The sequence below is a fragment of the Thalia democratica genome, chromosome 5 (genome assembly GCF_965202585.1).
Source record: "Thalia democratica chromosome 5, ktThaDemo2.hap1.1, whole genome shotgun sequence".
In the NCBI taxonomy this organism is placed as follows: domain Eukaryota; kingdom Metazoa; phylum Chordata; class Thaliacea; order Salpida; family Salpidae; genus Thalia; species Thalia democratica.
This window is the reverse complement of record NC_139169.1, coordinates 75688259-75701589: the sequence shown is the minus strand read 5'-3', so window position 1 is coordinate 75701589 and position 13331 is coordinate 75688259. Positions and strand designations below refer to the sequence as shown.

The following is a 13331-nucleotide window of genomic DNA, read 5'->3' as shown; positions in this document are numbered from 1 at the left end:
TAGGAAAGTTAAAATTAATTTACCCTGTTTTTAGCTTTTTAATTTTAGCTATGTGAGCGGTCAAAACTCAAGTTTTCCAATTTTTCATACTTTACTTGAAGTAAATAGTGAAAGCTCTTATTTTTAACTTTAGCTTTATTGTCTATTTATGTTTTCATGTGCTAATTTTGTTTAGAATAAATTCCTCGGTCGTAAAATTTATAAAATTATATATCCATTAGTTTTATGGTTTATAAAACAATAATTTTGAAGTGTTGTAAAAAGTGTTGATTTAATCAGATAAAATTCTCCTAAAACAATAAGTCAGTTGACAACCTCATGGTTAACATAATAATTAGATATAAATCTGATATTTTTTAAATTGTTGATAACTTTTCACTTATAATCAAAAAAAAGGTTGTAAAGTGTTTTTTTGTATTCCTTTTTAACTAAAATAGTTGTGCGAAACAGTTTAAGTTTAGAAAATGTCTACTTTTCAACCACCCATTCTAATAAAACTAAAGTTTTGTCTTTTTATTATTCTTCTAAATTTTTTTTCTGAAAATCCTGAAATAAACAAAACTAACATGTGATGCTTTAGATTTCACAAAAGTTAAGTATCGAATGCTTTCGATAAAAGCGTTTGTTTACTAAATTCTAAATAAATTAAACAACATTTGTTTCAACTTCCTTTTTAGATTATACAAATTCAAATTGAGGAATACTCATAAACACTCGCTTTGGTTTTATAAGAACGAAACTGTTTGTTCTATATTTTGTCATTACACACACCAATCAATATCCATTCAGCAAACTTAGTTATTTTGCTTTACCTAAAATAATAATGCTAGTTTGTAAAGACTCAAGATTTTATTTTCTTTAAAAGATCACAACTTTCCATTTTACTAACTTTACTGTACAATTTCCCTGCATGTTAAGCTATTACTGTTTTTAAAACACGTAATTATTTTTTGAACAGTTTACAGTTAATATTGTTAAAATAATTATTTTTGACTATAACTTTTATTCGACCCAGCATTTTCATTTATTGAAATTAGCCTTTATAATGGTTTGTCGTAAATGATTAGAAAAATTGTTCTACATTTATGCTTGTTTGTATGTATAATAATATATTAAAGAGTACAACTTTATACTATTTAGTAAATAAAACTTCCTACATTTTTGACTAGTAAACCTTTATACTTAACATGGTTGCCTAAAATCCTAGAACACCTCGAATTTGACAATTTAGACTAGAAAACCTAGAAAAACCTGGAATTAAAGAAACTTTGAAAAAATTTGAATTTTGAACAAAAATTGCTATAAAACTTACATGTACATCTTCCTACTTTTTTACAGTAAGTTTTGTGCTGCGTATAAAAATAATACTGATAACAATTTTTATTAAATTCATTTTAATAATTTCCAGGCGATTCAGCGTCAGGGCAGGTTGAATTGGACGAAGATAATGGAACTTGGCAAGAAACAGAGGAAGCACTGGACTCAAAACTGGATTGTACTGTTGTCCAATAACCTGTTGTTTTACAAGGACCAGAAGCACTTCAATCACGTTTGTTTTTTATTATTAAGTTTTTCTTATGTTTTTTAATAAATTTTTAGTTTAAAGTGAAATTTTTAAATTAGTAAAAGCGTAAAAGCATATTTAAAAACAAGTATAAATAAATGTATGTTTTTTTTAATCGGTGTATTTTTAACATGTCAACAACATGTTCTTCTACATAGATCAAAAGTATTTTAATCAAGTTTGTTTTGTTAATTTTTTGTTGTTAAATTTAAATCTTTTTTTATAAAAATGGTAAATTTGAGGAAAGTACATTTATGAAACAAAAGTAACTGAGCATTTTTATTTTTCGAAATTGGTGTATTTAAAAATTTTTTGAACATAAAAACATAAGTCGAAACTAAACTTTTTCAAAATTTTCATACTTTATTGAAAGTAAATAGTATGATTTATTATTTTTAGCTTTAGTTTTATGGTCGCTTAACTCCTGTAGTATATTGAATATGTATAAATAGGTCATTCATAACACATTTAAAAGTTATCAAGCGATAGTTTTATGGTTGATAAAATTATTTTCTGAAAATAATTTAATTTAACAAAGTTCTCCTACAATTATTGAATTAATAATTTCATGGGTTAAAATAAAAGTTAGTAATTTGGACCTTTTTTGTATCATTTTTGATTACATTTCTCTTATTAATAGAAAACATACAATTTATTGTTGATTTTTATGAACATGTTTGTGTTAAATAACTTAAATAAAAAAAATATATACTCAACAATGCAGCAATCTTATAGTTTTTTTTATTCTTCTTAAAAATGTCTCTCAAAGCTTTTTCAATTTTTATGTATCAATATTTACGTGTTGATTTTAAACTTTCATAACTTTCATTTTCATTTTCTTTATGAATTTTCAATGTAAACAATTAACTTACACAGTCGAAAGCATCGTATTTGCACGGAAAACCAGAAAGTTCATGCGAACTTAGAGGTGCCAACATACAATGGGCTGCCAGTGACAGAAGTAGTAAGAAAAATGTTATTGAGGTTAATAATATTATTAATTTAAATATTATTTAAAAATATGCAATGTGCTGCTAGTGATATAAATAGTAAGAATATGAATTAGATGATTCTTATTTAATATACTTTGTAATAAAAAAATGTGTACAAAAAAAAACCTGAGTCATACTGAAGTTATCGATAGGTAAGAAATAAATTTTGTTATTACTATTTTATTTGAAAAATATCAAACTTAAATACAGTTAAAAAAAAATAAATTTTTTACAACTTTGTATATTAAGGTTTTTATAAGGACTTAGCTAATTTCTTAGCAATCTTAAAAGTCCTACAAATAAACTAAATTTTATCAAAGTATTTACAAAATATACATCTTTTTAAACTACTCTCTTAATTGGTCTAACATAGTATTTTTTGTTTATCTATTTAGTTGGCCATTAAAATTATCATTGAATTTAACCGCATAACGTCGCTATTGAGCATCCACAAAAAATTTTACTTATGCAACTTTAAGCTCTTATATAAATAAACAAAATATTGTTCAAAAGTACCTTAAAAATAAACAAATAAATTCGACATGTATTTGAAATTTTATCAAGTACAAAAACAAATTTAAGTTCCTACATTCGACATAAAGTCATTTGCAAAATAAAATATTGAAACTCAGCTATTTTTACAAAGTGTTACCAATCCAAACAAAATAAACTATTAAAATTTTGATGAAAATTATTTTAGCCATGTTTTATGTTTTACTTAATATTTATCATCGTTTTAAATTAATTACCAGGTTTATAAATTAAAAATACTACCATAAAAACTCAACGAAAAGCTAAACATTTTTATTTTATCTTCTTCATTATATATAAATGTTTGTTTACATTTTGCATTCTATATTTATTTGCTTTGACGTAAATAGAAAGATATTTATATCGTAGGAGTTTTATTACAATTTATTTTTTTTTAGTTTATTTAAATGACATTAAAAAGTTAAACTCATACTTTTTAAAAATAACTTATGATTTAAAATAGAATACATTATATTAGTCGTTTCGATATTTCTAAATTTATTTTGAAGTTTTTATCATTTTTATTATCATTTTTAACATTATTTTTTAGGTGGTCATAAGAACATTCAATTAGTCTTTGCTTTGTATACTAAAAAATATTAATTTAAACAATCATAAAAGATCAAAACTAGTATAAACAATAACAAAAACACTTATAAAAATGCTGTAATAACTTTTTACTGATTAATTTAAAAATATTTACATTTTTACTTACTGACAAAAAGCTTAATTTAAGTATGTAAATTAGGCTAATTAAGGAATGAATAATTTATTATTTATAAATATACTGAATAAAAGTTTTTATACAAATTTATAGTTATAATTGTGTAATAGAAGTTTAAATTTGTTTAAAAAAGTTTTTTTTTTTTTAATATTACACTTAAACGCATATTTCAATGTAACAAAATTAACTTGTTCGCGTTTAAAAGTTCTTTACCATTTATTTGAAAGTAAATATTATTTTTCAGCTACAAACGTACAGAGGATCCAGCTTGTTACTTCAGCACGAAGACAGCAACACGATAGGAAAGTGGCTCGACATGATCAAATGCATCATTGATAAAATCGTTAGTTTCATTTAACTTTGATGATTGTTATTCTATTAAACTCATGTTGACTTATTTTTCTAAAGGAACAAAACAGTTTAGTAAAAGTTAAGTTAATAATTGTTGTTGTAATAAATTAGTTGATTGAAACGACTTTTGATAATTAGTTGTTTAATTATTTTTAAATTGAAAATATGATTTTAGTTTACCTTTTTTACTAAAATGTTCTTTAAAGGTTATTACAGTAAATAAAATAAATTTAATTTATATGATTATGTTCATGTATGGTCAAGTGTATTGTTGATAAAATAGTTAGTTGGATTAAAATATACCTTCCATGGCTTTTAAATTGGCATATTCTTAAAAGTACATTAAACTCATTTTAGTTTAGTTTTATAAAAGAAGCAAATAAGTTTAGTACAAACTAAGTTACAAAATGTCAGCTTGACATACTTTGAAAAATAACCCATGAAAGAAAATTGTTTAAAAGAAATTGTTTTAAATGAAAAATAAAAGTTTTACTATCATTTTGTACTATAATATTCCTCACAGGTTATTTTAGTAGTTCGATTTTTTTTTACAATTTTAACTTTATTCTTGTAAGCATAAAAGACTAAAAACAAATGTATTTAAGATAATAATGTTTATATATTTTGGTTCGAAATATTCTTGTTAGTTTAAAGTAAAGAAAGGGTTACTAATAATTTGAAGTTTAATTGTCACTTTAAGCACAATTTTTAAAGTGTATTTTAATACATACTTTTTTAAAACTAGCAGTAAATGAGTTTTAATGAAATAATAAACCTTTTAAAGCTTTATTTCTTAAAAAAACAATTTTTGAAGTTTAATACAAGTTTTATTGTTCAATTTAAAACTTAATTTTAAGCACATAATAGAACTATTTTAATATTTTTAGTTACTTAATTCAGTAAAATTTAAATGAGTGTATTAGTAGCGTTTTTAATGATATTTATTAGTTTCTAGCAGTTTTTGGAACATTCTTCACTAAAAAAAAACTATTTTTAGGTATGCTAAATAAAACTCAATTTTTTATGAATTAAATACCCAAAACCAATGACAAAAATACTTATAACTTAAACAGAAATATGAGACATGATTCATTTTCTAACATTTTTATTGAGAAAACAAGTGATATATATTTCAGCTAAACCTTATCAACTACTTTTGTTAGCAAAATTAGTTGATAAGGTTTATACTTATAACTTATATATACTTAATACTTGAAACTAATAGCTAAACAGCAGTCTTTATAGAAATATCCAAAATTTGCATCAGATGATATTTTTATTACTTTAGAAAAAAAATTGGCACTGTAGTGAGGTATTTAAGAAATTAAAAGTAATAAAAATTTAATGCATTTTAAATTGCTTGTAAACTTTATTATCAAACTTAAGTAGGCATGTATTTAATTCGATACAAAGTTATCAAATATTTTTCATTCGCATAGTTTTTATTATGCTACTAATTGATTTAAAACTTTGATAAAACTATCATACTTGTAATAAGTACAACTGAGTATTTAAAAATATTTGTGGACAAGTTTTACGTTCTCCTAAGTAGTTGAGTTACTCAACTTAGCTCATTTGTTTTATTCGACTTTATACTCGTTTCAAAGTGTAAGAATCAAGCTATCCAAGGTTACACATACAATTAACAATTAACACGTTGCCAAATGAAAGGGTCAAAATGTTGTTGTTGTTAATTGGATCAAACAAATTAGTTTACAGGATGTTGTATTATGACGTCACAGCATACGTAACATACGCGTATGCACCGTCGTACGCAATATTAGTTGACTCTTTTATTTATTATAGTTGTTTTTGTTTAAATATAACCTTTTTTTTCTTATTTGTTTCAACTAGTATTGTAGGTAATATTTTTTAATGTTTGTTTGTTTTTTATTAAATAAAGCTTTTTGTACTAATTGATGGAGACAACTAATGTTTTTAAAATAAAATTAAAAGTGTTCTTAGTTGTTTGTAAGTGTTGTTTGTTTTGAAAAAGCAATTGTGTCAAGTGTTAACTCTTATATTTATACAGTGTTTTCGTTTTTTTATTGTAAAATAACCAAGTTAGGTTTTTTTCTTTTTTATTGCTTAATAATGTTTTTTTCATTTTGATGTACAAATTAAGATTTAAAGAAGTTTTAGCAAAATAATAACTTTAGACAATAAATTGTGTTTTATTTTCTAATTACAGCCTAATTTTTTTCTTACAAATTAATTAAATTATCAAACCTTCTAAAAAGCATTGAATGCATTTACACAGTTTTATAAGTTAGTTTATAATTTAAGGAATTCGTGGTGGTTTTAGAACTTTGCTAGGATTCAGTAATAACCGCTAGCTTAAATACATATTTGAATTTATTTATCTAAAATTTTTTAATTCTAAAACGTAATTACAGCAATGGATTAATTTTTATACTTGAAAACATTTCTTTAATTAAAGCTGTAGCAATGTTTAATTTAGTTAATTCTAAAAGACTTTAGTCAGCCACGCTTCAAACTAGACTAGTTTTATACTTTTCGTTATTAAATCAGACGAAGTAAGTGACTGAATAGTTTATTTAGTTGTCAAATAAAGCAAACTAATTTTTATTTAATAAGCTATTAAGTTTTATAGCTCCAATATTGAAAAAAGTTTAGTTTAATATGTACTAAATTTTACAGTTGTGTTCTATACAGACGACAGATTTTATGGTATGAGACAGGTTTTAAACAACTTTCACTTTTTATCTTAAACAAACATGTCATATCACAGTTGTAAATTAAGTAAATTAAAATATAAAAATGCCGTGGAGAAGAGACAAGGAGCACAAGAGGAGCAACAGTGGAAGTGTCACCAATGTGGTGGTGTCAATGTTCCAGTCTACCTACAGGGCCGCCGTTAGTTGAAATGACATTACCGGTGACACCTTTCAGTTGAAATGACATTGACATGAACTATGTTCAAAACGTTTAGTTTAAATGTCATCTCTAATGATTTCAAATGACGTAACTGGTGATTCTTTCAGTTTGCAACGTTTTTTCTTCTGAGTTGAAATGACATTATTGGTGATTCCTTTAAGTTGCAATGTTTTTTTTATTGAGTTGAAATGACATTACTGATCGTACGTTTCAGCGAAATGTCATCTTTTGATTTAGAAGGCTGATTTTTGTATGAATTACGTTTCAAAGTTTTAATTTTATTTTATCGTTTTAAGTTGATTTTTTTTAGATAAATATGTTTGTTTTATTCAACAGTTGTGATTGAGGTAAGAAAATTGAGCTAAATAAAATTACATATTGTATATTATTTATTCAAAAATAAACCATGTGGCTTTAAAAACTTTTCAAAGGCTGTATGTGTGAGTAATAGTGTTTTTGTTTTTATGGTGAACTTTTTTTTTGTTTAGTTTCAAAGTCTTATAAAAAAATTTCTTGTTATTTCTTAAACTTTTATTTTATAGCTGATACTTAAAAATGTTTAACGTTGAAGAAGATTTTTTCTTGATGTTTTATTTTATCACCTCAACTTTATTTATTGTTTATAAGACTTTCAGTATAAAGGGCTTCCAAAAACGTGGTGCAAAAAACTCAAAATGCTCCTTTTTTCTGAGTTCATACAGATTATATTAAATTTACAAAGTATTTAAAGCATAGTAATTATGATCAATCAGAAAAAGATTGACAAACGCGCATGTAGTGTATAATACAGGAAGTATTTGAAGTTCTCTGTTGCGTAACAATGGTTGTTTGTGTGTATATTAAACTGGTTTTCTGTGTTGATTATTTTTAATACAATTTGGAACAAGTTGAGTTGTGTTGATCGTTCAAAAGTCAAAGTTTTCTGAATAGATTCTTATCAAATTTTATACTTGCTGAAGAATACAAAGACGTTTTCTAAGCTAGATTGTTCGAAGTTTTAGGTTGTAAGTGATCATTATTTTAACTGAAATGAGTTTTATAGTTGAAAATATCTTTAGAGTTAAGTTTACGTCACAATAAATTTAGTTGGTATTTGTAGCTTTTTTGGTCTTATTTGGATGAAACATACCAAAATTATAAACTTGAAAATTTTAAATAAGGTTAAACTTTTAGACACATTTAAATTAAGTTATCTAAACCATAAAAATTGAACATCGCTATGTACAATAAATCTAAAATGTTTTTTAGTAATGGATTTATTGACTTTAGCTAGATTAAACATAGTCTTTTGTTTTAGAAAACTAGTTTAAGATTCAGTGTAAAATGTTTAGTTTATTTTTTAATATATTAAAGTAAGGTAAGTGTTTTTATAAAAATTGTTGATTGTTGCTTTAAACTTGTTTTATTTTTGGATTTTAAATAAGAAATAGTTTAATTTTTGTTGAAAAATGTTTAGTCAAAAGTTTGTTATAAGTTTTGCATAAGACTTCGTTTATTCATTACATATGTTTTTAGTGACCGTGGTATCAGTATTTGTTATTTAATTAAACTGTATACTAGTTGAAAAACTATTATTAGTTTGAAAAATATATATAATGATGCGTACCAATAACAACGATTTGGAGATAGATATCAAATCAAGTTATGTTTTAGTTGTAAATTCTCACTAATTGTCTTTGGATTTTTAAAATTTAAAATTATCATAGTATGTTTTTTTGAATAAAATATAACGCTAATGTCACAAGGTTTGTAAATTCACAAAAACTTTCGACCACATAACTAAGATCATAAGTTTATACGTGAAATTAATATGTTTTGCACACATTGGGGTTAGTATTTTATAAGTATGCAAATGCAGTTACTACCTTGTTATTTTACTAGAACCAAAACGTTTTAGTTTAAAATCTTTTTTTCTTTTTATAAAGTGTACACAGCCTTTCAAGGTCTAAAAAATTTTAACTTTTGTATTCATTTTGTAAATATTTCTAAATAAAAATTGAAAAGAAAGTAAAAGTTTCACCACATTACTGAGATCAAAAATTAAATACGTGTTGTTAGTAATTTTGCACATTGAGGTTGTTAGTTTGTGTTAGCAATACAATTTTTTTACTAGTTGAAAAAAAAGAAAAATAGTCTTATTACATTACTAACACCAAAACAACCCACGTTTGATTAGCATGCGCATTTCCAGCTTATTAGTTTGAGCAACTTTACCTTGCGTGAAAATACAAAAGTGTGTTTTCGGTGAAAACAAAGCTGAAAGATATTTCCATTAAAAGTTTTGTAACACTGTATATTGATTGAAGTGTTAAAATTTCAGGGTTGTTTACCATATCACTTGACAGCTATGCGGCTTAAATTTAATTTGTTTTTACTTTTTTGGTTTATTTTGAACAAAATGTTTTTAGTTGTAGCTTATTAATTGCTAGTTAGGATATTTTTGAATAAGTTTTTGAGTTTATTGTATGTTTTTTAAGACATAAATGTGTTTAAAATGTTTTGGTTGCTTTTTATTTTTGTACGAATTTGTCTATCAAAATATTTAACGTGCTTAATTGTAGTAAGTAGTTATAAGTTATACTTGTATATGTACTTATAAAAACTTTTTGTTTAAATTTCAGGACTTTTTATGCTTTTAAATACATAGTTGCTTTTGTTTTGTATGTATATAAAGTTTCAACTGAAAAAAAATAATAGATGAGGTATTTTTACATTTTTAACTCTACCATCTTTACATATATTAAAACATATACATTTGAGTATATAATTTTTTCTGATAAAATTAAAAATTTTAATTAAAATTCAGTGACATAACGCCATTTCGTAATACGGTGTGATGTAACAAATTTTGATAAGTTAAGAAAATAGTTTAATCAATAAAAGTAGCGAAAAAGCTTCACATTGATTTTGCTCTCATAAATCATAAATCAACTTGGTTATAAAACTTAAAGTTTAACAGTTTAATTTACCTTTTTTCTTCCTTGCAGTCGGTAGTAAATCTTTCGGTAGATTTTATTGTTCCACAGTTTAGAAAATAATAATACACACTACATTTAAAAAAGTGCTCACAAGCTTTTTTCAGATTTTCTGTTGCTAGATAGCTTTAAAATGCACAATTTGTTTTTTAAAGACTATAAAAAAGGAAAAGCAGTTTTTTTATTATAAGTGTTTTATAGGTTTGTATATTTTTTAATTAATTTTCCTGGCGCATTAAACAGAAAAATTGTTTATCAACAAATTATTTTTACTTAAAAATACTTTTTTTTTTAAACGAATAAAAACCGTAAAGTAAAATTAAAAAGTATAAAAAATAATACAAAAAACAAACCTTGTAACATGCTGCGTTGCTGCTGACTTCCTGTTGTTACGTAAATCACTCTGTGACGTCACACCACCTATGGAATGCACGTGATGTCACTTATTTGTGACGTTATAACGCTAAAAGCTTGAGAGTTTTTGTCGAGTTTGCTGTTGTTTGGTTAAAAAAGAACATTCTTAAAAGGGCAGAAACTGATTATATATAAACATAACTGATTTGTAGATGTTTTTGATTCTGTAAGTTATGAGTATAAAGTTTAAATGTTTTGAAAATATGAATTATGATAAGTGTATAAGATTTTGTTTTTGGTTGAAGAGTCTTATGGAAAGGTCATCAAATTACGTCATTTAAACCAGATCACAAATATTTTAATTCGATGTAAAATTTCTCAAGCTGTGAATGTCGCATTTTGTTATGAAAGTTTTATTTTATTAATTTTTTTAACAACCGAAAACAGTTTTTATTAAACTTTCCGCCGCCAATAAAAACAATCCGAATTACCCGTGCGAAAAAGCAGCAACAAATTAAACGCTGCTAGTTCGAATTTCAAAAAAAAAAACAAAAAAGTTTATAAATTTCTCTCAAATGGCTGTAGTAGGGAAGTCGCGAACTGTACAGTCACTTGAGACTCCATTGTGTTGTGAGATTTTCTGTTTGAAAACCCCGTTTTTCAACGGCCATTGAATTAAACTTGTTGTGCTGGTAGTTTTTTATTTGTTGTTTTTTTTCTACTTGTTTTTAATCAGTTATATATTGAATATAGATTTAAAAGAGTAAGGTAAAAACAGTAGCAGTTTTTTTAAACTCGTTTCAAAAGTAGCTCAGTTTAGTTGAATTATGAAATTAAAGTTTTAAAGTTTGTTTTTAATATAAAGCTGTGTGTTATGCAATTGAAAACGTTGTCATTTTTTCTTCCTCCTAGTACGATTTCCGGGCATTGCCCGTATGTACAACCAAATTTTGTAACTTCAAGTTGATTTTTAAAAAACTAAATAGTTTTTGGTTAGATTTTGTTGAAATTTTTTACAAACTTTACTGTTGTGTTATGTGTTTCTTCTTGTTAAGATATTAATTTTTAATTTTTTTCATAGTTTTAGTCTTTTAATCAATACAACAGTTCATGCTAATAAACTAACTTATGAAACAGTAAGTTAATTTTGCATAAATTGTTATTAGTTATTGTTTTTTTTTCTTAATTACACTTATGTGTTAGGATTGCATTATTTTTTGTTTTATGTAAAGCCTTTGCTTTACCTTTTAATCTTTAAGAGTTATTTTAGTAGTCAAACTGATTACAGTATAAGTATAATACATAAAGTATTGAATTTATAGAATTGAAAGGATTTGTTAATAATTACAGAAGTATATACTTGGATGAATTTTAAGCTTGTAGTCACAGAGTTACTTTGTAAAGTTGAAAGATTTTAGTGTGAAAGTTTTTGTTGTCAAATGCCTGCTTTTTAACAATGAAGTGGTTTAAAATACAATAAAATAGAAAATTAAAGCATGTTATTGTAAAAATCTTTTATTACTAGTTTACTTATTTAATGGCAAATAAGTTCATGTTTCATATAAGTTCAAATTGTTACTTGAATTTATTTATTACAAAAAAAAAGCAACTTGTTATAAAACTCAGCTGTGATTTTCAAGTATTAAAAATTAAAGCGTTAATTAATTAAAAAAGACGAAAAAATAAATTAATAGTTTAACCTATGCTCTTTTAACAGTGTAAATAATGTCAAAATATTCGCAGAAAAATCAATAAACTCAAAGAAGACTCTTTTGCATGCGCTATAATGAGTATATACTATAAAAATAAATACTATTAATGTGCAGACCAAATATAAAAATATTTAAGTTTGTAGTTGAGAAAAAAATCAAGATGTTTTTTTCAGTGAAATATTTTATTTGAAAAAATAGAACAGTTTAATAGCCACATACAAAAATTGTATGTATAAAAAGTGATAAAAAAGATTAATATAAAAACGATGTTTTTTTTTAAACCAATAAAAAGTGAAAAAATTAGCCATGTAGTTGTTTTTTGTAATAAATGCTACTTTCTTGCATCTATTTTTAAGCTAATGAATAATAAATGAGGTCATGTCTAAATCTAATACGCTCTTTTTTTCAAAGTTTCTTTTTTATGTGCAAAAGGTTAGGTGAAACATGTTAGAATTAAACTAAAAATTGATGTAAACTCAAAATGGACCTTTGCAAGAATCAATAAAAAAATTTATTACTTTTTTTTGTTAAGATGCAGAACAGAGTATGTTTTTAATCTAGACACTAAGCTTTAAAGAAGATTTGTTTTTCAGATTATTTAAAATTGCTTTTATTACAAGATTCTAAGTTAACTTTTTTTATTTAAACTACTTAAATTTTCAAACTATAATCACAGTTTTAATATACATTTTAATGACATGTTTAACTTGTTAGTACCTCTATTTAAAAAAAACGTATAATGGTTTAGCTTATCAAAGATGTTAAATACTTTTTCAGTTATCCAAATATGATATCAAAGTTCACAATGACCATGTATAAACTTTTTATTTTGCGTGTTTAGGTATTAGTCATATTTATAAGTACAACGGTGGCAAAGTTGACTAAATTAATCACGTTAATATTGTTTACTATGTTTATGCAGTCAACTAATATCCTACACGTATGTAAGTAGTATTTAATTTAGTTTTTTTATTAAATTAATGAGTAGTTAATTTATTATTATGTTGATGTGTTATTTTACTTTACTACTATGTCGATGTAGTCAATTAATATCTCACACGTATTAAAAACTTGTTTATAGCATAATAGTATTAAGTTTAGTTTTTTTTTTATTAGATTAGTGAGTTGTTTTGTTTTAACTGTTTGGCAAATTAAATTTGTTTTTACCAAAGATTTTTATATTATTTTGCGCTTTTACTAATCAGCTTTTAAGAAAATATTTGTGCTGAT

The 13331-nt window shown here is 24.2% G+C and overlaps 1 protein-coding gene across 2 annotated transcripts in view; it reads left to right on the top strand.

Annotated features, from left to right (window-relative positions):
• LOC145837280 (uncharacterized) overlaps positions 1-13331 on the top strand; it is a 43729-nt gene that overhangs the window by 19682 nt on the left and 10716 nt on the right. For both annotated transcript variants that reach the window (XM_082945083.1, XM_082945082.1), the window contains 3 exons: positions 1409-1549; positions 2441-2548; positions 4056-4154. In XM_082945083.1, coding sequence (XP_082801209.1) covers positions 1409-1549; positions 2441-2548; positions 4056-4154 — 348 coding nt within the window. The remainder of the gene's footprint in view (positions 1-1408; positions 1550-2440; positions 2549-4055; positions 4155-13331) is intronic.